The sequence below is a fragment of the Cotesia glomerata genome, linkage group LG5 (genome assembly GCF_020080835.1).
Source record: "Cotesia glomerata isolate CgM1 linkage group LG5, MPM_Cglom_v2.3, whole genome shotgun sequence".
Classification (NCBI taxonomy): Eukaryota; Metazoa; Arthropoda; class Insecta; order Hymenoptera; family Braconidae; genus Cotesia; species Cotesia glomerata.
In genome coordinates this window covers 8,146,894-8,168,954 of record NC_058162.1, presented here as the reverse complement: position 1 = coordinate 8,168,954, position 22,061 = coordinate 8,146,894, and the positions used below count along the sequence as shown (strand labels likewise).

At 27.1% G+C, this 22,061-nt stretch overlaps 1 protein-coding gene across 5 annotated transcripts in view; it reads right to left on the bottom strand.

Moving 5' to 3' along the window:
- Positions 1 to 22,061, bottom strand: part of LOC123265734 (atrial natriuretic peptide receptor 1-like) — a 227,678-nt gene that overhangs the window by 195,338 nt on the left and 10,279 nt on the right. For 2 of the 5 annotated variants that reach the window (XM_044729609.1, XM_044729612.1), the window contains exons 1-2: positions 8,744 to 9,139; positions 2,145 to 2,703 (exon numbers count right to left, since the gene is read on the bottom strand). The exons of 1 other annotated variant lie outside the window; for it this stretch is intronic. In XM_044729609.1, coding sequence (XP_044585544.1) covers positions 2,145 to 2,547 — 403 coding nt within the window. In that variant the 5' untranslated portion in view covers positions 2,548 to 2,703; positions 8,744 to 9,139. Of the gene's footprint in view, positions 1 to 2,144; positions 2,811 to 8,743; positions 9,140 to 22,061 lie in introns of those variants that run through there. 2 more of the 5 variants (XM_044729610.1, XM_044729611.1) reach the window with 2 other exon arrangements.

The window sequence follows — 22,061 nt, the reverse complement described above, 5'->3', positions numbered from 1 at the left end:
TGTCAATATTTTTTTTTTTAATAATACAGATTATTTTATTTTTTTGAAATACCGTCAAATTGTTTCCCTCTTTGAAATGTTCAATTTTGACGGATATATTTTATCGTAACATCAGTAAAAGAAAAAAACCCTTCACTTTCCATAACTGACATAGATCGCAGCCGATCGGCTTTTTCCAACAACCCCTTTTAATAAACCCAAAAAATATTTACAGTAAAAAATAAAAAAAAATCACATCAATTGTTCAAAAAAATGATATACGAGATTTCACGATTTTTTCAGAGCATAAAACCCGAAATTTAAAACAATAAGTGAAATAAATTCTGTTCAAAAGGGTCACATTTAGTTTATCGGGGTAAAGCCAGAAAAATAATCTCTCAATTATTATACTATATAATATTTTTTAAATTTTTTTCCTGCAGAGATAATTGCGTAATCTGCAGATATAAGTCGTATTTAAATTAAGTTGCACAATCTCTGTCTCAGTGACGTATATATATATATATATATATATATATATATATATATATATATATATATGTGTGTGTGTGTGTGTTTTCGTTGAATGTATAACCGATTAATGCATGCATTAAAGATAACCGGTACCGAAGAGGATTTAAAAAAAAAACAACTATTTACTAACTGTAATAGTTACTTTTATTTCCCGCTTCCATCAGGAAAATATCGTTTCCGTATCTTCCGCTTAAGAATTTTTTCGCGTGATAACCTAGTAATAACCGCAAACATTAATTCCCACGAAAATTACTTATTAACCGTTTACTCTACTTTATAAAACACATTTTTTAATTATTCTTTCAACACATTCTTATCTTTTTTCTTCAGAATTATCTGAACACTTTATATAAGATTAAAAAAATCTTTGTTTTTTACTGTTACTAAATTTAAGTTCATTAGTATCATTACGCTATTAAACTATACAGGTATACGGGAAAAGAAAAAAAAATTCTTGAGCTAAGAAAAATATTATCCTTAAAATTTCACTCTTGTTTTGAGAAATTCAGTTCGAATTAATTCAAGAAATTCATACATAGAATTTAAAGAAAATATAATTCTTAGAAAAAGAAAAAAAGCTTCTTAATAAGGAATTTTGCAAATTCAACCAAGCGAAAATTTTTATCGGTGGTAAAGTTAGAGAAAATCAGAAAGAATATTGAATTTCTAAGTGGAGTTTAGCGGAAACAATAATGAAATACAGAAAATGAACATGTAAAATACAACTATATTTAAAGTTAAATATTGTGTGAAATTATGAACCTTTGAATAATAATTATTATTATTACGTAGAAGTTTCAGGAGTTTTAATTTAGTTTTGGTACCTTTTCAAGCTTAAAATGCAATGAAATTCCAAAACTATCCAAAATTATCAAACTTTCATATTTTTGACATTTTATATCATTAAAATATTATCTATTTTACTAAGATCTCCTTAATTAACAGAAAATTTATTGTCATTTTGAAGAATAATTTTTTTTTATTTTAAATTTTTCTCTGCTAAGAAAGCGATTCTCAAGGAAATAAATACTTAAATCAAGACAAATATTTTTCTTTAAAATTAGAATATTTCTTTTGAACCAAATAATTTTTTTTTTCTTTTCAATAATATAGCAACTGTTATTATATAATTTTAAATAAGTAATTATATTTTAAAAATAAGTAATTTACATTAAATTCAAACTTTCACTTAATTTTATTAATTATTATTATCGTGATGATAAATTACCCTGTTTTTAACGAACAAACATCTCATTTTATCTTTATATTTAAATATTCTTATCTTTATATTTAAATATTTGTAAATTTTGCCATTCGGCTTACTGCCTTGGCATTTAAACCAAATAAATAAATAAATAAATAAAATTTTTTGATGTCCTTAAATTAATTACTTTAAAAATTTTGAGTCAGATAAATCAAATGATTTTTTATGAAAGAGGAAGCAAAATATTTTTTAAAGTAAATATTACACTTAGAAGTAATGGAAATAGTAGTAAAAAATTAAATTAAATTAATTAAAAATTATTTAAAGACGCATTTGCTTCCTCCCTATTTCACTACTGTGGGAAAATAAAATGATAGTAAAATAAAAAAAAAGTGTAAATATTGATAATTGATAAGAAAGTAATGACCTGCGGTGCGATTGATGTAAAAATCGAACGCAGCGAGTGATCCATGAGTACTTGAGCATTTAGAATCACGATATGTAACACTGATAGTCCAGCCAGGGAGTGGACCTTTTGTAGAACTAACGGCTTTGACAGCCAGAGCGACTGCTGGGAGAATTCTGGGCAAACTTTGCTCATGATGTGGATCTGCGGGGGCTATGACACCTATTTTAACAACACGACGATTAATATCACTAGGCACTGCATTAACACGTGTACTTGACCAGTGTTTTCCCGGTAATTGAGTTCCTGTTATGATCACAGCTTCACAAACAACCGACGTCTCTATATACACACATATTAAATATAACAGCAATAAAAATATTAATAAAACACTTTTAGTCCCACATTTATTTTTCTCTCTCATGATTTAGTTCTTCAGAGTCGGTTACACTGTTGTCATTTAAGACATTTTTTTATTTTTTACTATTTTTATTATTATCATTATTTTTAGCAGCGATCATTTTGTGTTAAATTTTGCTGATATTCACTACAAGAATTCACATTTTTGCTGATATTCTGACTTAAATATTCAATGCCATGGAATGACGAGAAAAAATAAAATTAAAATTTCTGAGAGAAGTTGGGAGGAATGCAGTGAAATGCTCAAAGTACGGCGAGGCAAAATAGCTAGTATTGAAAACGGAGAATTGAGAGTGAAAAATGTGGATAAATAATAAAAATAAATTGTAGGAATGAATGAATAAGAAGTCAACGGAGAAATACACCAGTCAGAAAAAAAAATCGATCAGTTTTTTTTTTTTTTTTTTTTTTTTTTTTTTTTCATTGCTACTTTGCTGTACTTTGAATTTTTTTTATTGTATATAGCAAATACACTTCTAGCAATTGAGTTTTAGTATAAATAAAATATTTGCGAATGATGAAGTATTTGAATGTTAACAAGTTACTATTGAACAGATTTTTTTTTAAGATTGTTACGGATACTTTTATGGAATAATTTAATGATAATAATAATAACAGTTATATAATTTTATTCTAATGATAGTATTACGTCTACATAATGGAATTTTATTTGTAAGATAATTTTAATTATTATTTTTATTTCTATTACTAGTAACTTGCAGTCACTGTATGACAGCCGAGAATTACGAATTATAAAGCAGAGAACTTTCTTTTAATGATATTTTTAATCATAACTTACATAGTTTGGGTACTTTTGAAATAAATAAAAAAAAATATTGCTATCGTAGGATCAATCAATGATAATTTAATGGTCAAATATCATGGAACAAACTTATAGAATCAAAAAACTGTATTCAAAACTGATCCAAAAACTTTGCATGATAAATTGAGTTTCACCAAAAAGAAAAGGCACAGATTCAGGTCAGTACCTTTCCAATTATACTAAATTTAACTGAAAAAAAAACCCACTCCATCAGATAAATACGTCAAAGCCCAAATTTCCTTTAATCTCTTAATTATATAGATCATTATTATATTACTGAAAAAAACCTTTGATTTTCAAGGATATAATTTTACTTGAAACCTCAATACCAAGAGAAGTAATTTTATTGCTCAAGCTTTTATTTCAAAGTTCTCATAAAAATTTAACGTCCGAATGATATCCCACAAAATTAAAAGTAATAAAAGAGTCCAATAAAAAATCTATAATTTTATTTTAAAACAATTATCCTGACAAAATAAATTCCAACTAGTTTCCAAAAACGCAATATAAATGCGCGTCAATTTTACACCGAGATTTTTTTTTTATCGATAAACTTTTTTTTATCAATCAACTAAAAAGGAATCCAATAAATAAATCTTTGAAAAATAAAAAAAAGCAGAGCAAGTAAACTCAGTTAATTATTCAACTTTATTATTGAATAAAAAATTAAAATTTTGTTAATTAACCGATAGTAAAAATAGCAAGTTATAATTACTCCATCTACATTATATTAAGATAATTATCGTTCATTACTTTAGCATATTGTAGATTGTTTAGAGGCAAATCTGGTGTTAAACCGCAAATTACATTCTCGACGTTGGTTTCTACCCATCCTAATACTCATACTGTTATAAATATATATATATATATATATATATATATACTGCTATATATATACTATATGTCTGCGTACATATATGTTGAATAAGCATATTAGCGCCGTAATTTACGGATAAACTTACTTTTTCATCAAATGCACCGCCTTTAGTTATATTCTCACTTATAAATATGCATTTACATACTTTAGTATTTGCACAAAGATATATCCATCCATGTTGAGAAAAATGATAAAGTAACTGTATATTCTACGGCTATTTGTTATGATTTGTACAGAAAATGTTCAAGACACTTTTAGAAATATTTAACTGTGATAACGAAAGATTAATGTGTAGATGTACATGTACTTATTTTATTTGTGGCAGTAAGACAAATGCTGGTTTAAATCCGTTGGATTTTCGGGGTGTCATTTTAGTTTAGTTATATTTAAATTACTTTATGCTGAAATATCATATCTGCTATAAAAATTTTGAGGGTGAAGGATAAAAAATAAATGGAAGTTAACTTTTTCACACATCATAGAATTAGATATTATTTGCAAAAAGACAGAAAAATAGTTATATTTACCATTCTAACGTGGTGATTAGGGTCATTTTTTATAAAATCGTAAGTGATAGTATGCGGGATAGAATTTATTATTATTCTTTTGGTAATAATTCCTCGTTAAATTGTATAAGTCAAGAATTAATATTATTTTAATAAATTGAAATTAAAGTACGTTGAATGATACTAAGTCTGATGTTACATAAATTTTATTATCATATGAAAAAAAAAAAAAAACTACGATAGAACGATAAAATATTAATAACTACAGAATATTGGTTATTAATGGTGATACCAGCATAAAAGTAAATAATTATATTCAAATTAATAACTTAATTACATCTATTTAAAATTGCTACGAAAAAAATTTATGTGAAATGCACTTTAAGAAAGAAAAATCAATTTAAATGCCATTGAATTTTTATTGCGATAATTCACTAAAAATTATCTATATTATTAAGAGAATAAGCGAAATTTTGTGGCCAATGTATTTATATGATAAAATGGGTTTTTATGGTTAAATTTGGTATCGTTGGGAAAATCTTGACCTGAAGTTGTGCCTTTTCAATGTTTCATATGCTTTTCTAAAATAGTTTATTTATTATGATAAGTTTTCGAAGTAGTTATAAATAAATTCAAATTTAGCGATAAACAAAATTTGTTTATTTATTTATTTTTCATTGTGCACGTCAATGTGGTTATATGTCAAAAATTAATTTATATAATTAAGATACTAAGAAAAATTTAGTAACGGGTATATCTTTATCGTAAATTGGGTTTGATATTTTTTAGCGATGGTTGGTTTATGATTTAAATAATTGAGCGAGAAAGGAAAATTTTGTGACGAGCATATTATTATTTTTAAAGAAATTTTTATAGTTCAATTTGGTATCATCAGAAAGGTCGAGACAAGAATTAGTGCCTTTCGGTTGTATATATTTTTTAGTAGTCAATTTTTTATGTAAAGTTTTTTTAGGAGTTTTTAATAGTTTTTTGGTTCTATAAATTTGTTCGGTCACATTTGTCCATTAAATTATTTGTAATTGATCCTGTGATAGCACTGTTATTTTTTTAATTTATCTAAAAATTACCCAAACTATGTACAGTATGATTATAAATATAAAAAAATCATTAAGCCAAAGTTTTCTTATTCGTAATTCGTAAATCTCGGCAATCGCATAGTGACTGCAGGTTGCTAGTTCATTTTATTCAATTTTTTTTTATTGTATTATTAAGCTTATTATTTTCTAAACATTTCATTCCCAAGCTGGAATTGTAATAAATAAAAAAAATTACTTATTACGTTATGATTGAATAATTTTATAAATTACGTTCAGCTTTTTTTTTTTTTTTAAATTATGTAATTGATTGATTGAATTTTTATATATATCTATACTAAATTTATTTATAATAAATATATAGAACATCACTCTCATCACTAAAAAACTCTAAACTAAAACTTATTTTACACAATTAAATGAATTTATTTGAGACAAAGATATGGTTTATTTAGTGTATTTATTTGAATAAAATATTTATTTGTTTGTAGTTAACAAATACTTCTTTAATAATTTAAAACCATATATTTCAGTCAAATCAGATTTGTTGACTATAAACAAATATGATATTTGAATATCGATTAAGAAGTCATGTTCTGTAATATAGTAAATAATATGTGACATATTTTTAGAGTTATGAAAGCAATTAAGAGGAGTTTATTTATATAATTTATATTGGGGTATCTTCTAATAAACTAAAAATATTAGATCCAAGTTTGATTTTGATAGTTTTTTTTTCTATTTTAAATTCATCAAAAATATATGTATAATACACAAATTTACTCAATTATAACAGGCAATGATAAAGGTATTAAAATTACGATAACTCAAATAGCGACAGCAGCGAAACAAACGTCACAAGATTTATTTCAAACGAGATTTGTTAACTATTAACAAATCTTATTTGAAATAAATGGACGAATTCAATAAAATAAACTAAAACAAACTAGTATTCGGTTCGGAGTAATCCAAATTTAAATGAAATAAATTTGTTCATATTAAATAGATATTTTTAAGTTATTTTAAATAAATCGATGAATTTAAATCAAACACTGTTTTCTCAGTGTAACTATTCACTTTTCTTTGTGCACGCTAAAAATATCGTATTAAATAGCCATTATTTTATCCTTGTACAATCGAATCAAACCTGATATATAAAAAGAGTAAACAAGAATAACTTTTATAACTAATTTAAAAGCATTTCATGGATTTTTCAATACATTGATTTCCGTTCGTGGAAACTTCGAATACGTGAAAAAATATAAATCAATAATGATTATTAAATTATTATTTACTCGGGATAAAATTATTTTCATTAGATTAAATAATTTATAAATTCAGTTATTATTGATTGTTTTAAATTAGTTTTCGATAGTTGTCTGAAATTTTTGACTTGTAAAAATTTAACCGAGAATAATTTAAAAACTAACTACGAAAAAAATAAAAAAATTCCAAGCTGATAATGTTGAATTTTATCGCAATTAAAATTCACTATTTACCCAATATCTCCGGTTTCATCAAATCCTGTGATACCTGATAATCTATCTCGGCTTATAACCCTGTTTTTGTCTTTTTTTTTAATTTAAAAATATAAAAACAATAGTGCAATGATATAAATTTTATAAAAAAACTTTAATGATAAAATAAATCTTCACGAAATTTTATTATGCAGTAAAAAACTTCAGAATAAAATTAAAAATTCAATTTACTTATTTCCTCAATATTTTTGAAAAAATTTGTTAATAAATTTACTTATTTGTACATTGAAGAAAAAAATGAACATGATGCAAAATAAAAAATCTTGACCTTAAAAAATTAATTTTAAAAGTTTCATTAAATTTTATATTTTTAATCAAGTTAATTTTTTTTTTTATCAGTACAAATAATTCTGGGAGATATTAAAAATTATCCAATATATTAATAAATCAATTTTTAAAGCAATAAATATTTATCCTCAAGAAATATACGTTCGCTAACAGTTAATACATATTTATCATACTCTAACTCCGCTATAATGTAAAAATTGCTTTTATAAAACTAAACCCATATTTTCATCACTTGGAGACAATTTGACATGCATGTTTTTCTTCTACGCGTCTTTTTAATTCCAATAATAGTTTACAAACGTCTAATTTTCCATATGACTCTAAAATTTATTCCAACATCTGAAACAAATTGACCTACTTGGACAATAACTATAATTAAAATTATTGTCATCTAAGATAAGAAAAATTTTCAAACTCGAAATTTAATTGCTTAAATTATTCATAAAAAAAAATTATAAACCACGCGAACTTATCTTTATATTTCTGTTTACAAATGAACACGTCAACTCGCGCTCGGTAAATTTATAATCATTAAAAATTTACTGAAAAATTAGCGAATCTTATTTCGCCCCACTGATTCAATTACGGCAATGAGCAATCGCTCATTAAATTATAAATTAAAAAACCATAAATAATAAATTGACATTATTCAAACGAATAATTTTTAACCTCCCTGTCCTTCAATGAATAAATCAACCCCCGGAAAAATTCAATTATAAAAAGCTTTTAATTTTCTGATAATAAAAAAACTTTTTCTAGCAGCCGAATCCATACAAATTAAAAAAAAAGAAGGAAAAAAAATTACTAGATTAAAAAATGCCGAATAAAATATTTAAAAAAAATTTGATTGTCATGAGCAGCATTTGGTTAGAAATAAAATTCCAATTGTGAAGCTGATGAATGGAACGTTAATAAAATTCTTAATCGAAGGCAGAACCGAGTATATGAATTCCTATCACACGATAGAATTTTTTTTTATTAATACGCTATAATACATATTACATTTTTTCGTTTACGACCTCATGAATATTTATTTTTCAAGAAAAGAAAATAATAATTATAATGATGATATTGACAATAAAAAGAAATAAAACAGATAAAAAGTATATATACTGCTCAGAAATAAAATAGATATCCTCGATGTATCCTTGAGCTTTCACATTTACAAACAATTATTTATTCTTCTTAATAAGAATCATTTTTCTTCACTAAAAAATTTTTCACTTTTTTATTTAAAATTTACCAACAAAATTTTTAAACCACATCACAATTTTAAAATTTTAAATTTAAACAAAAAATTTTAATAAAAAAATATCCCGCTCTTTGGAGTTAACTGTCGCTGTTAACAAGTGGGTTTGATAATGCGAAAACAGGACTAAGAGGAAAAAAATTACGGGCACTAGGACGTGGAACTTTCGCGACTAAACACGAGTACGAGGATAGTGACTATCGTGACTTGGGCGCCAGAGAAAACGTAATACACATGATGTTAGTCAGAGTAGAGAGAGAGTCAGGGATGAAGATGAGGATGAGAGAAGAGAGAGTAAGAAATGAAGAGATAAAGTAGAAGGGAGAAAAGCGCGCACGCGCTACTCTAATGTTGTACTATGAATTATTGTGTATATATGCACACGAGCTTTAACATGTACACATATTATCTATCTTTATTTCTATTTTATATTGCACTACTGGTCCTAATGCTAGTGCCAGTACCAGTAGTGCAGTATGGGGTGTAGTGCATTGTCTTGATATGTCGTTTGCTGTGTTTCAAACATTAAACATATCAAGCGTACTCTCTTTCAGGCTTTGTCTTAACATTAATGCATATATATGCGCGCGGATTTAAATTTATGTGTATGAATATGGTGAAAGGGGTTGAAAGGAGGGGTAGGTACACTTGAGTGAGCCGGAGATTTAAAAGAGTAAGATATCAACCGAAAACACCCACTCGGTTGTTCACACGTGCTTTCTTCATTCACCGCTTTAATGTGATTTCTCACCTAAACATCTCGATAGTATGTGCTTTATATATTTTAAAACTTTTATTATTATTTTTTTTTTTTTTATTTGCCAGTTATTTTTTATGATTCTTTTAAGTCCTTATCGTATTTTTTCTCGTTGAATAAGTTCTCATATTAAAAAACTCTAATGAAATGTAAAGAGAATGGAAAAAAATGTGGTAGCTGATCAAGTAAAACTAGAAATTCTGGAATAAAGTTTCAAGCATTGAATGGACTTTTGATCTACTTAATTCTTTTTATTTCCACTTTTAAATTAAAAGATCCGCTTGTTAAACTGTTAAGCATAATAACTATGCACCGTACGAACTTTAATATCCACCAACAAAAAATTAATTCAATTCACTATCTATATTTGTATAACAAAAAATAAACAATATCTTGGAATAAAAACTAACAAATTTTCAACCTATTTACGTTTTATTAAAGCACCACAATATTATTTTTAATCTTTTTAATAATTACTTAATAAGATAATAATTAAGTTTTTGCAATATTGTAACAACCCGATCTTTTGAAAATTTTCTATAACACTTTAATGTACAGTATCACAACAATTATTTCACTTTAGAGCTTTTTTTAAATGTAAATAATCAACTCTACTAGTCACTTTAATTACAACGGTAATTAGTAATTAGTATTTTGCTATTAAACTTTGACATTAAAATGAATAATTTACACTTTAATTGCTTCGTTACGTGTTTAAAGGCTTATGTATAATAAGCTGTTTTTAATAAACATTTTTTTCATGGAAATACAATTATGATATCGGAATAAAGCTTTGTAATTATAATTAATAATTATTGAAGATCTTGACTGTTCGCCATGATTAAATGACAAAAGATTTGACAGTTTAATTAGCAGTGCCTTTTTTGTCACTGCCGGGCTGCGTCAGTTGGTAATTATATTTTTTTTATTATTTCAATTTCTTCCTAATAGTAACTAAAAAGTTGACTAATTAATTATATCAAGTTTAAAAAATTCCTGAAAGCTTAAATTTTCTGTATCAAGTTTTAGATTTAATCTTTTTTTTACGCGTTTTTATTAAATTCATTACGTGCAAAAAAGTTAGTCTCGTTATGAATTCATATTTTAAAACAACAATGCCTTTGTTATGAATTTTTATTTTAAATTCATTATAAAATCATATTTATTTAGAGCCGCGAAGCAAAAATTTTTTTTACACGAGATTTAACGCTTCTTGATTTATAATCATAAATTTGAGAATTACAGTTTAAAAATTAAACAAGCTTTGATAAGAAGCAAACTGAACAGTAAAAAATAATTGTTAATAATTTTAAAATAAAAATGACGTCAGTAACAAAAAAGTTAATTTTATTTTTTTTTATCAATTCTTTCTATAATTAGTTATTTGTTAAAAAATCGTAAAAATTGTCATTTAAAAGAGGTGAATTTCATTATCAATAAGACTTAAAAAAAAATTAGTCTTTATAAAATTTGATTCAATGTTCCAAACTTGAATTTTTTGAAAAATATAATAAATATTTACAAACTTTAACTTGAGATAAATTGTTTAAAATATTTATTAATGATTTTGCATATGAAACTTATTTCAGCTTAATTTACTTTCGTCTAAAAACTCCGTAATTGAACATTTGTCGAATTAAAATCCACATTTACTCTCTTGAAAAAAACTCCGTACCTGGAGTATTTTATTTTTTAACTCTAGTACTCCGAGATAAGAAAGTGAAAATTTACTCTGAATTCATTCCCGATTTTTGATATTTGACTGAAAATCATTAAAAAAAAAAGATTTTCCACTCTTTAATTTCTTGACCATAATCCATAGTAAAGACTATTATTCTAGTCTATAAATAGTCTATAACAAACCGAAAAAAATCACTTAAAAAATTTTTTTCCAGGTGAATTCCGAATATTAGCTCACTTAAAAAAAACCGACTTTTAATATCAAACACGTTTAAATTATAAAACAAAAAATATTTATCCTCATCGAGGTACAGTAATCTCGTTAATATCTGAGGTATCCCTAGGGAGCGACTTGTCTGCGTTCAATCATAATCCAATGATGGGTTATGCATACAACGTCTGGGTACGTAATTTTATTTTCAAGGTTGACAATAGTGTTACTGTGCTACTTTAATTAAATTTCAAATCTGTTTTTCTTGATACCCACATTAAATATTTAACATATACTATTCAATTCGCGGTGAAATGAGACACTGGAGTAAAATTATGCCAAACAAAGGCTATTTTTTTCAATCAACAAAAAATTACCATCAAAGAAAAAAATTTCACTAAAAACAAAAATTCTTTCTGTCTTTGAATTAAAACTTTTCTTGGCGGTAAGTGATAAAAGAAAATCACATATAAGGTAGTGTGAATTAATTAAACGGATGAATATTTCAAAAAGAGGGTAACTACTTTAGCGCCCACAGAAGGTGAGAAGAGTAGAGTTAATGCCTACATTTTCGTTATACGTCATATAGTCAACTCTCTTAATTAACAACAGTCCCACAACTTTATGTGTTACTAGACTTTGTATAATGAGAGATTTTCATTATACACATACATATATAAATACATTTTCGTGTGTACCGCAACTCTCAAAGGGCTAAAATTCAACGCTTGTTTTGAACTTATAATATCCGTATATAACCATCTGTGTATCCAACTTCTGTCGATTATTAATATTCATACTGATATTTATCATTTAATTTTATTTGCACAAATTAAAACTTCACTTGAAAAAATTTAATTTTGATCGAATTTCAATTTACCAAATTTGTAAAGTTTAGATCTAAATATATTACGTAAAAAGAAATTTAAAAAAAAAAATAAATAATTAAAACTTCATCCTTCGATCCTGAGTTACCGATTAAACCTCTAATTTATGGTAAGTGGTTCTTTTTCACTAAAAGAAACTTTTCTGTAAGAGTTGTGACTTAGTTTACTATTTTCCTGATGGTACCGAGAATCTAAATATTAAGTTGAACCGTTTCTTCATAAAGTAAATGCATCTATATTTCTAAAGGAGCTTTTTACCTATAACGAGGATATGTACACGGAAAAAAATAAATAGTAAATGCAACATGATGCAGTCTTGGTAAATAAACATGATGAAATCATGTTGCATCCACATGATTTGTCATGTTTCTGCTACATGACAATCATGTTGCGGTAACATGACAATCATGTTACGGTAGCATGAGGAAATCATGTAGCATCCATGTGGCAGAAACATGATTTTCATGTAGCCTTAATAGCATAAAATTAAGCTGCAACAACTTAATATTTATGCTTTAAAAACATTATTTATTATAAAGTAACTAGGTTCTTTAGGATTTATAATATTGCAGATGAAAATAAGAGTAAATTATTGAATTATACAATTTGTGAACGATATCTTTGTTTATTCAAATTATATACAAATCTTATCGCCAATAGCTTTGGTTTGTGATAAAAGTATAATTAAATTATTATTAATTGTTATTATTTTCGTATATCAAATGCAGTTTGACTTCGCGAAGTTACAGTAGATCGCTGTCTTCTTGCGCTTGCGCAGTTGAAATGCTGAGTGATTGGTTCACATTTAAATAAATTTTCTCGCAGAGCTTTTTTTGAAAAAGTTTTATTTTTTTCTATTAAAAAAAGTTTTTACTACGTACACAGAAAAAACGAGACTTAACTAGTTTCCATGTTGGACGGAACCTAGTTCCATCTATAGTGAAAAAAATTTACAAATGGTTACTACTTCTATGTAAACTGTAGTAGGTACAGTTTCCGTTTAGTTCAGTTCAATCTGAGATGGGGCTCAGAGCCATCTGAGATTTATTTGTCTAAAATGGTTGTCAGTACCACGCGCATGCTCGTCAGTCCCATCTTACATAGAAGTGGCGTCCATTTGGAATTTAACTAGAATCTATCTGCAGATAGTACCTATTTTTACATTATCATTTTCAAGTGCATTTTGCAATCAAATATATATCAATAATATGAATGAATAATAAGTATATTATAATGAATAATACAGACTATAATTTTATTCCAAATCAAAAAACTAATCCTTAATAAGTTTAAAAAAAAAATAAATTTAAAAGAAAAATTTTTAATTTGAAATTAAAAAATTAAAAAAAAAAATTTTAATTTCAGTGTGGTACTATTTTTTAAAACAAGATGAAGATTGGTATTCATCAACATCTTATTTTAAAAAATAGTACCACACTGAAATTAAAATTTTTTTTTAATTTTTTCATTATAATTAAAAAAATTTTTTTTTTAATTTTTTAATTTTTAATTTTTTTTTTCGTTAATTTTTAATTTTTTTCTCTTTTAATTTTTTAATTTTAAATTAAAATTTTTTTTTTTAATTTATTTTTTTTTAAACTTATTAAGGATTAGTTTTTTGATTTGGAATAAAATTATAATGTGTATTATTCATTATAATATACTTATTATTCATTTATATTATTCATATATATTTGATTGCAAAATACACTTGAAAATGATAATGTAAAAATAGGTACTATCTGCAGATAGATTCTAGTTAAATTCCAAATGGACGCTACTTCTATGTAAGATGCACTGAGAAAAAAGTATTTTGATAATCACAATACTTGGTATTTTGATAATCAAAATACCAAGTATTGTGATTATCAGAATATAAGTCAGTTCAAGACCTATACTCTGCGCAGTAAACTATAATATATGCTCTGTCACTGCCATCGACGTTTTAACACTAACAGTTAGTTTATTTGATTTATGCACTGGTAAAAATAGATTTCGACTAGTATTTATTATATTAGCTTGAAGAAAATTAATCATTACACTTTTAATTTTAATTTTAATTTGTTTTGTTAGCTTTATAAGTCAATTGATTTGTGCCAGTAAAGTGAGGTTATAAACATCTAATAGTCTGTTACATTGGTATACTGATAATCAGTATACCTAGGTATTGTGAAAATCAGTATACTTATTGTGATAACCAAAATACCTAGGTATTGTGAAAATCAGTATACTTATTGTGCACTGATAGAAGGATTTGTTTATAGTTAAAAATATTTGTTAATATTTAACAAATCATTTATTAGAGACCACTTTTTAGTCCTTAACAAATATTTCTCAGTATTTAAAAAGATTTATTAATATTTAATAAATGAATATCTGATTTATTAAATACAAACAAATCATTTTAAATACTAAGAAATATTTGTTTGATACTAAAAAATGGTCTCTAATAAATGATTTGTTAACTATTAACAAATATTTTTTTAATACAAATAAATCCTTCTATCAGTGTGATAATCAAAATACCACGTATTCTGATTATCAAAAAAAATATCCTTAGTAGCAAAATACTTTTTTCTGAGTGTGGGACTGACGAGCATGCGCGTGGTACTGACAACCATCTGAGACAAATAAATCTCAGATGGCTCTGAGCCCCATCTCAGATTGAATTGAAATAAACGAAAACTGTACCTACTACAGTCTACATTGAAGTAGTAACCATTTTTAAATTTTTTTCACTATAGATGGAACTAGGTTCCGTCCAACATGGAAACCAGTTAAATCTCGCTTTTTGCGTGTACTAATGCTTTTGACTAAAAAAAAATTTTCTAAAAAATAACATAATTTATTTAAGGGGTTAGGAGTAGTCAGACATGAAAAAATGAGAATTTTTAATAATTTTTTTTTGCTAGCAAATCATTTTATTTTTTCAAAAAGTAATAGTATGGCATCATTACTCAATGTTTTGACTTGACTTGACACGAAAATTTGAAAAAAAAAAAATTAATTATTTCAAAAGTTATGACTATTTGTGTTGACCCGATTTTTTGAAAATCCTGACTACCCCTAACCCCTTAAGCAAAAATATCATTACAAATGATTTAGTTTGATAAGTTACTCTGATTTTCATCTACAATATTATAAATCCGAAAAAATCTATTTGCTTGATAATAAATAATTTTTCTGAAGCATAAATATTTAGTTGTTGAAGTTTAATTTTAGGCTATTAAGGCTGCATGAAAATCATGTTGCTGCCACATGATTTTTCTCATGCTACCGTAACATGATTGTCATGCGGTATTCACATGATAAATCATGTGTATGCCACATGATTTTCTCATGTTACCGCAACATGATTGCCATGTAGCCGGAACATGACAAATCATGTGGATGCAACATGATTTTATCATGTTACCGCAACATGATTGTCATGTAACCGAAACATGACAAATCATGTTTACTTACCAAGACTGCATCATGTTGCATTTACTATTTATTTTTTTCCGTGTACTTAACAAATATACGTACTTATGAAGCATGCATAGACGTTAGACGTATATAACGAGCTTACACGAGTGAGTGTGCTTATAATCGGATAATCACAAATACAGACGCACGTTGGTTACGCAAACTTAAATTGCATCGATACGATACCGAGGAGCTGTACCGGATAGGAAATACAGGAGAGTAGGCAATAAACGTCAGGCAATTACAAAGCGAGTATACATAACTAGCTAAGCACAAACTAAAATTTAATTGAGCTAAGAACAAATACTTCAGATCAACAAGACGTTCGATAAATTATTTTAAATATTTTATTCAGAGAAAAACAAATAGTAACAATTGCGTTACAAAGGCCATAAGGGCGTATAAAAAAATTTTTTGCTGGGAATTAACGTATTTTTGCATGAAACTTGCAGATTTTAAACAATAAAATTTCCTCCATATTTGAATTCTGAGAACTGAGAAGTGATGATCTTCGCGACAATCAACACGGCAACATCATCTGCATATGCTACCAGTTTCACTTCTGCTGGCAATGCTATTTTCAGGAGACCATCATACATGATGTTCCATAGCAGAGGACCTAGAACTGAGCCCTGTGGTACACCACCAGTAATATCATACTCCTTAGGACCACTTTTTGTGTCATATTTGAGGACTCTGTTTGTGAAGTAGCTTGCTACCATTCTACGCAAATACGTGTGCGTGCGTGTGTGTGTGTGCGTGCGTGCGTGCGTGTGTGTGTGTGTGTGTGTGTGTGTGTGTGTGTGTGTGTGTGTGTGTGTGTGTGTGTGTGTGTAAACCTCTTATAACTTTTGAACGGCTCGGCCGATCGAATCGGAATAGGTGGCAATCTAAAGAGTATCATTGCCATTGAATTTCGTGAAAATTTGAATCGATTCGGTTCGCTAAATTTTGAGAAATCACAAAAATAAAATTTTCAAAAAATCGTTTTTTTGGTATAACTTCTAAACGGCTTTACCGATCGATTCCAAAAACTAATCAGCTCTAAAGTTTAAAAAACCACATTGATTACCACCAGTCCCGTCAAAATCGGTTGATTCGTTTGAGAGTTTTCGAAAACGAAAAATTTCGAAAAAAGTGTTTTTTTCACATAACTTCGACATTTCTTTTTGGATCGTTTTTGACAAAATAAAATAATTATTAGCGCCCAAAAAATCAGGTCGATCGCCACCAAGAATGTCGAAATCGGTTAATTGGTTCGTGAGTTATCGTTGTCGAAAAAATTCGGGAAAAGTGAATTTTTCAAATTTCTCTAAGATTTTCGGTTTGATCAGTTTGTGTTTACAAGTATATTATAGATTTTAAAAAACTGCGTGGAATTCTGCCAACCGCGTGAAAATCGATTCATTCATTCAGAAAGTATTGCAGTTTGAAAATTCAAAAAATACTGTTTTATTAAACTTCTATCAGACTTTTGAGCTCGAAGAGCTCAAAAGCTTAGAACAGCTTACTCTATGAGCTTGGAGAGCTCGAAATAACATATAAATTATATTTTTGAGCTCGAAGAACTCAAAAACGTCATAAGTGCAATTTTCAGAGCTTATTTATGAAATTAGCGGGAAGTTGCAGGGATGGCCTTTAGGATCAACCGTTTGCCAGATTTTTTTATTTAAACAATACAATTATTGTCAAGGTGCTGTTCGTACGTGGGAAATCTGAACTTAGGAAATCATACAACTAGCTTAAGTAATACGTGCTTGACAAGAAGAACTGCCTTACATGAAATTATTCATGTAATTGGTCTTTTACACGAGCATTCAAGGCCAGATCGGGACAAGTTCGTCAAAGTTTATACCGATATCCTTCCAGAAGGTACTATTATTTTTAACGAAAATCCTACACGCCAAAAATCCTACACAGATAAAAAAGATATCTTGATTCAAGTAAAAAACTCTCTTCCTTGCTTTTTTCTTAAACTAAAAATCAAATACGCACTTGATTCAAGAAAAAAAATTTTTACATTAAAAGTTAAAAGTACTTAACTTAAAATAAGAAAATTATTGAAGTAAAAAAGTTAATTTCTTAAACCAAGAAAAAAGTTTCTAGAAATAATTAATTTTAATCTTAGCTGAGGAACGCCTTATTCTTAACTCTATAAATACCTTGTTTGACTAAAGATTATTTTATTTTATTAAAGTAAGAAAAACTTTATTGAGACGAGAAATTTTAGGCCTTAAATGCGTACTGAAAAAAAGATTACGATACGCCAGAGTCACGATCCGAACCGAGATAATTCTGAATGTAAGTCCCACACTTTACCCTATAGCCATATATACATAGTAGGGTGCGTCAAAATTTAATCTCTAAAAGCAACCTTTTAAAATTGGAATTTTGAGTTCCGCTTTTAGCAGAAGTCAGGTTTGGGCATTTCCTGAGATATTTTGATGTGTCAGGATTTATTTTATGCTCACATAATTGTTTAACAGGAGTTTTGTTGAAGCAATTTTTCTGGAATTTAAAAATTTCAAAATTTGGCCAAACGAATCTCCTGTTAAAAAATTCTGTGAATATCAAATAAATTGTGACACACCAAAATATATCAGGAAATGCCCAAATACAACTCCTGTTAAAAGCGAAACAAAATTCCAATTTTAAAAGGTTGCTTTCGAAGATTAAATTTTGACGCACCCTAATACATAGGAATAGTTAATTTAATTGCTTTTAACTACAACTAGCGCTATTAGTGATATTTCCTCATTCTTTTCGCTTCGACTAACTTAGGACTCCCGTATCTCCACTATGCGTTGAAGGTTCGGCTCTTAATGGTGGGATCTCTAGCCAAAAAAACTTTCTTGGGGTAAGAAAATAAATTCTTGTCGAAAGAGAGAATACCATTTTTGGGTTAGAGTATGAAAATTCTTCGATTAAGTTAATTTTATTCTTAAGAAATATTGAATTTAAATGAAGAATAAATATTTATTCAATTATGAATTTTTTTCTCAATTTAAAATTGTTGTATTCAAGAAATAATTTTACTTAACTCAAAAATTTTTCGGTGTTCGATAGCGACATTAAAAAAGTTTCTTGGGTGAAGATAAATTTCCTTGAGCCAAAAATATCTTTTTATCTGTGCAAAAATAGTATCCAAAAACCCTACACTACGACCCTTCTCTGTGTTAATTTTATAGTTCATTATCATAATATTATTTTTAGATTATCAATATGATTTCCGCAAATATGAGCAGGACATTGTTACAACTTTTGGACATTATGATTATGACTCTGTAATGCATTATTCTGATCATATAGATAATGTTAAGTTCATGGAGGCGATAAAAGAAATCAACAGAACGGCGCCGCAAATCGGGCAAAATCCTTACCTTAGTAAAAGTGACATTGCAGGAGTCAATAAGTTTTACAATTGTCCGAGTAATGATTCTTCTTTACAGGGAGAAAAAAAAATGGCAAAATGATTACTGTGTCCTACACATTTTAACTTAATTTTTTTTCAAAACACTACTGAGTACTGTACGAATAGTAATAATTGCTTTTTTATTTCTCCGTGTATCAAATCATGACATTCTTCATATTAATACTCATTATCAATTGCTTTATTTTTGGGCATTTAATATCTAGAGTGTGGAGGTACTTTTTTTGCAGACAATGCACGCAGAAAAAAATTTTGTTAAAATAACCTAAGATATGTTCTAGTAACAAATGCATTTGTTAACATAGGGATAACAAATTATATGTTAAAATAACAAAATTTAGGTTATAGCAAGTTATTGATTTGTTACAACAACAAAACAATTTGTTTACTATATCAAAATCTTTAAGTAGATTCGCCAAAATAATTTAGTTGGTATAACAAATTTTTTTGTTAAAACAGCAAAATTATTCTATTAAAATAACAAATAAATTTACATTAAATGTTACATTAAATTTTATAAGAATCCATAATTTAAAAATATGCTATAATCAATGATATCTGATTTGGAAAATATTTTAGCAACAAATTAGTTTTGTTATTGCAATAAAATGATTTCGTTAGGACAATATTGTTAACAAATTGATTTGGTGATTTAACAGACTGGTTTGTCAGTACAACTTGAAACATTTTGTTAATGCGATTAAGGAAATCCTTTCGCTCCAGTTGAGTCATAACAACTGTAGTAGTAAATTTTCAATAAATTAAAATACAAAACCCATAAAAATTCCTAAAATTAAAAAATAAATAGTATATGAGGCATTAATCGTTGAAATTTTGAAAATTAAAAAAAAAATAGTTAAATACAAAAATTAATTTGACTGTTGTAAATCAGCTGTTAGTAACCTGTCCGTGATTTGGCAACGCTTTATTTCGGTTGTTTACATTTTTATTTGCACAATATAAACTTAACCGTGTTTAACTTTTTGCAGTCAGTGTAAATAAATAAATTAATTAAAAATGTTTAGTCACAAAACCATAACATTCTAATGTCTCATGGCAGGAATGCTAGTATTTTTTAATTATTGTTTTATTTTTCAATTATGAATTATGAAAATTTGTTAACAATAAATTAACTAATAAGTATGCATGAAAACATAAGCGCGTTAAAGTTTAGTTTGAATTTATTGAATGGTCTGAAGCTCGCGCGCTACGCAACGTTGCCAAATCTTTTGACTCCATTTTATTGTAGGTAACTTGAGAATTTTTTGTGATTTTTAAATATTAATTTCTCAATAAATATCTCGGTAACTGATATATTTTATTGCAAAAAAAGAAACCTGAATATTTCGAAAATCTGATTTTTAGTTTTTTTTTACTTCATCTAATCCATGACTGATAGTATAATTCGAGAAATACTGCAAATGTCTGATTTTCTCGTAAGACTCTGAACAAATACTAACATTTAAAAATTTTATTTTTTCAAAAATTTGTCCGGTAAAGTATAATTTAAACCTCACTATAAGATAAATAAGGACCTTAACTATTAGAAAAAAATTAAATTTACTCATAATCTAATATTTTTATTTTACATTGGCGGCGAAAGGACCTCCTTAATGGATTTGTTACTATAACTAAACTCATTTGTTACCAGAACATATTTTTCAGTTATCCCGTCTTTTGTTATTTCAACAAAATCATTTTTATGCGTGTGGCACTCTTAGTCTGCCAAAAAATTTCGGGTATTGTCAATGGTCAATCAGAGCTGCTGTAAGTGAAAGAATAAAACTTGATATAAAATTTTTGGATATTCAAAGAAATTCCGATTGCACTGATCAATTTTTAGAGGTCAGAAACGGCTACCTAAAAGCCAGTCCTGTGCTAGGTACATTGTATTATTTTTGATCAATAAAAAAAATACTAATTATTTGTGTTCAATTTAGCTCGCTATTGTGGAAAAATGGAAGCCGCTACTATAATTGCTGGTAATTGGTTGACAGTAACATTCACTAAAACTCAACCTGCAGATAATGAAATGAATTTTACGATGCAATACTCGATTCTTTGGGGGAGTGATATTCACATAAACAATAATGAAAGTTATTATTTGGAATCTTCAGACCATCCAGATGATTATGAACCATTCAAAAAGTGTGAATGGTATATCAGAGCTCCTTACAAGCATTACCTATCAATAAAGTTTGATTATTTTGAGCTCGAAGAATCCGAAGGATGTAGAAAAGATTTTTTGGAAGCACGAGAGAATAGAAATCGAAATGCACCATTTATTGGAACTTATTGTGGTAGAAAAGTAAATTTGGAAATTGTTTCTTTTATGCATCACATGTACCTTATGTTTTATAGCGATAGCTCGAAACAAACAAGAGGTTTTTCTGCCATTATTTCTGCAATACCAATTTAAGTTTCATTGCAAAAAAATTCATCGTAATTATTATTTTGTATTAAGGAAGAGAGGAGCAAAATAGGATACTTAAGGTAATTGTCGTGATTAAGGCATAGCATCAGAAAATTATAAATTTTTGTATACTTATTAAGGACATGATGATACAATTACCCTTAAAATTTGAAGTGAATTGACCACTTATAACCCGAGATGAATTCAATTAAAAATTGGATATTTAAAATTGATTGCATATGCTCTCTGCAGTTCTGTACCAGTTTCTTAGTTATAAAAATAAACTAACTGTCAGAAACTTTCAAAAAACTGACAGTCTTTTAATGTATTTGTTGT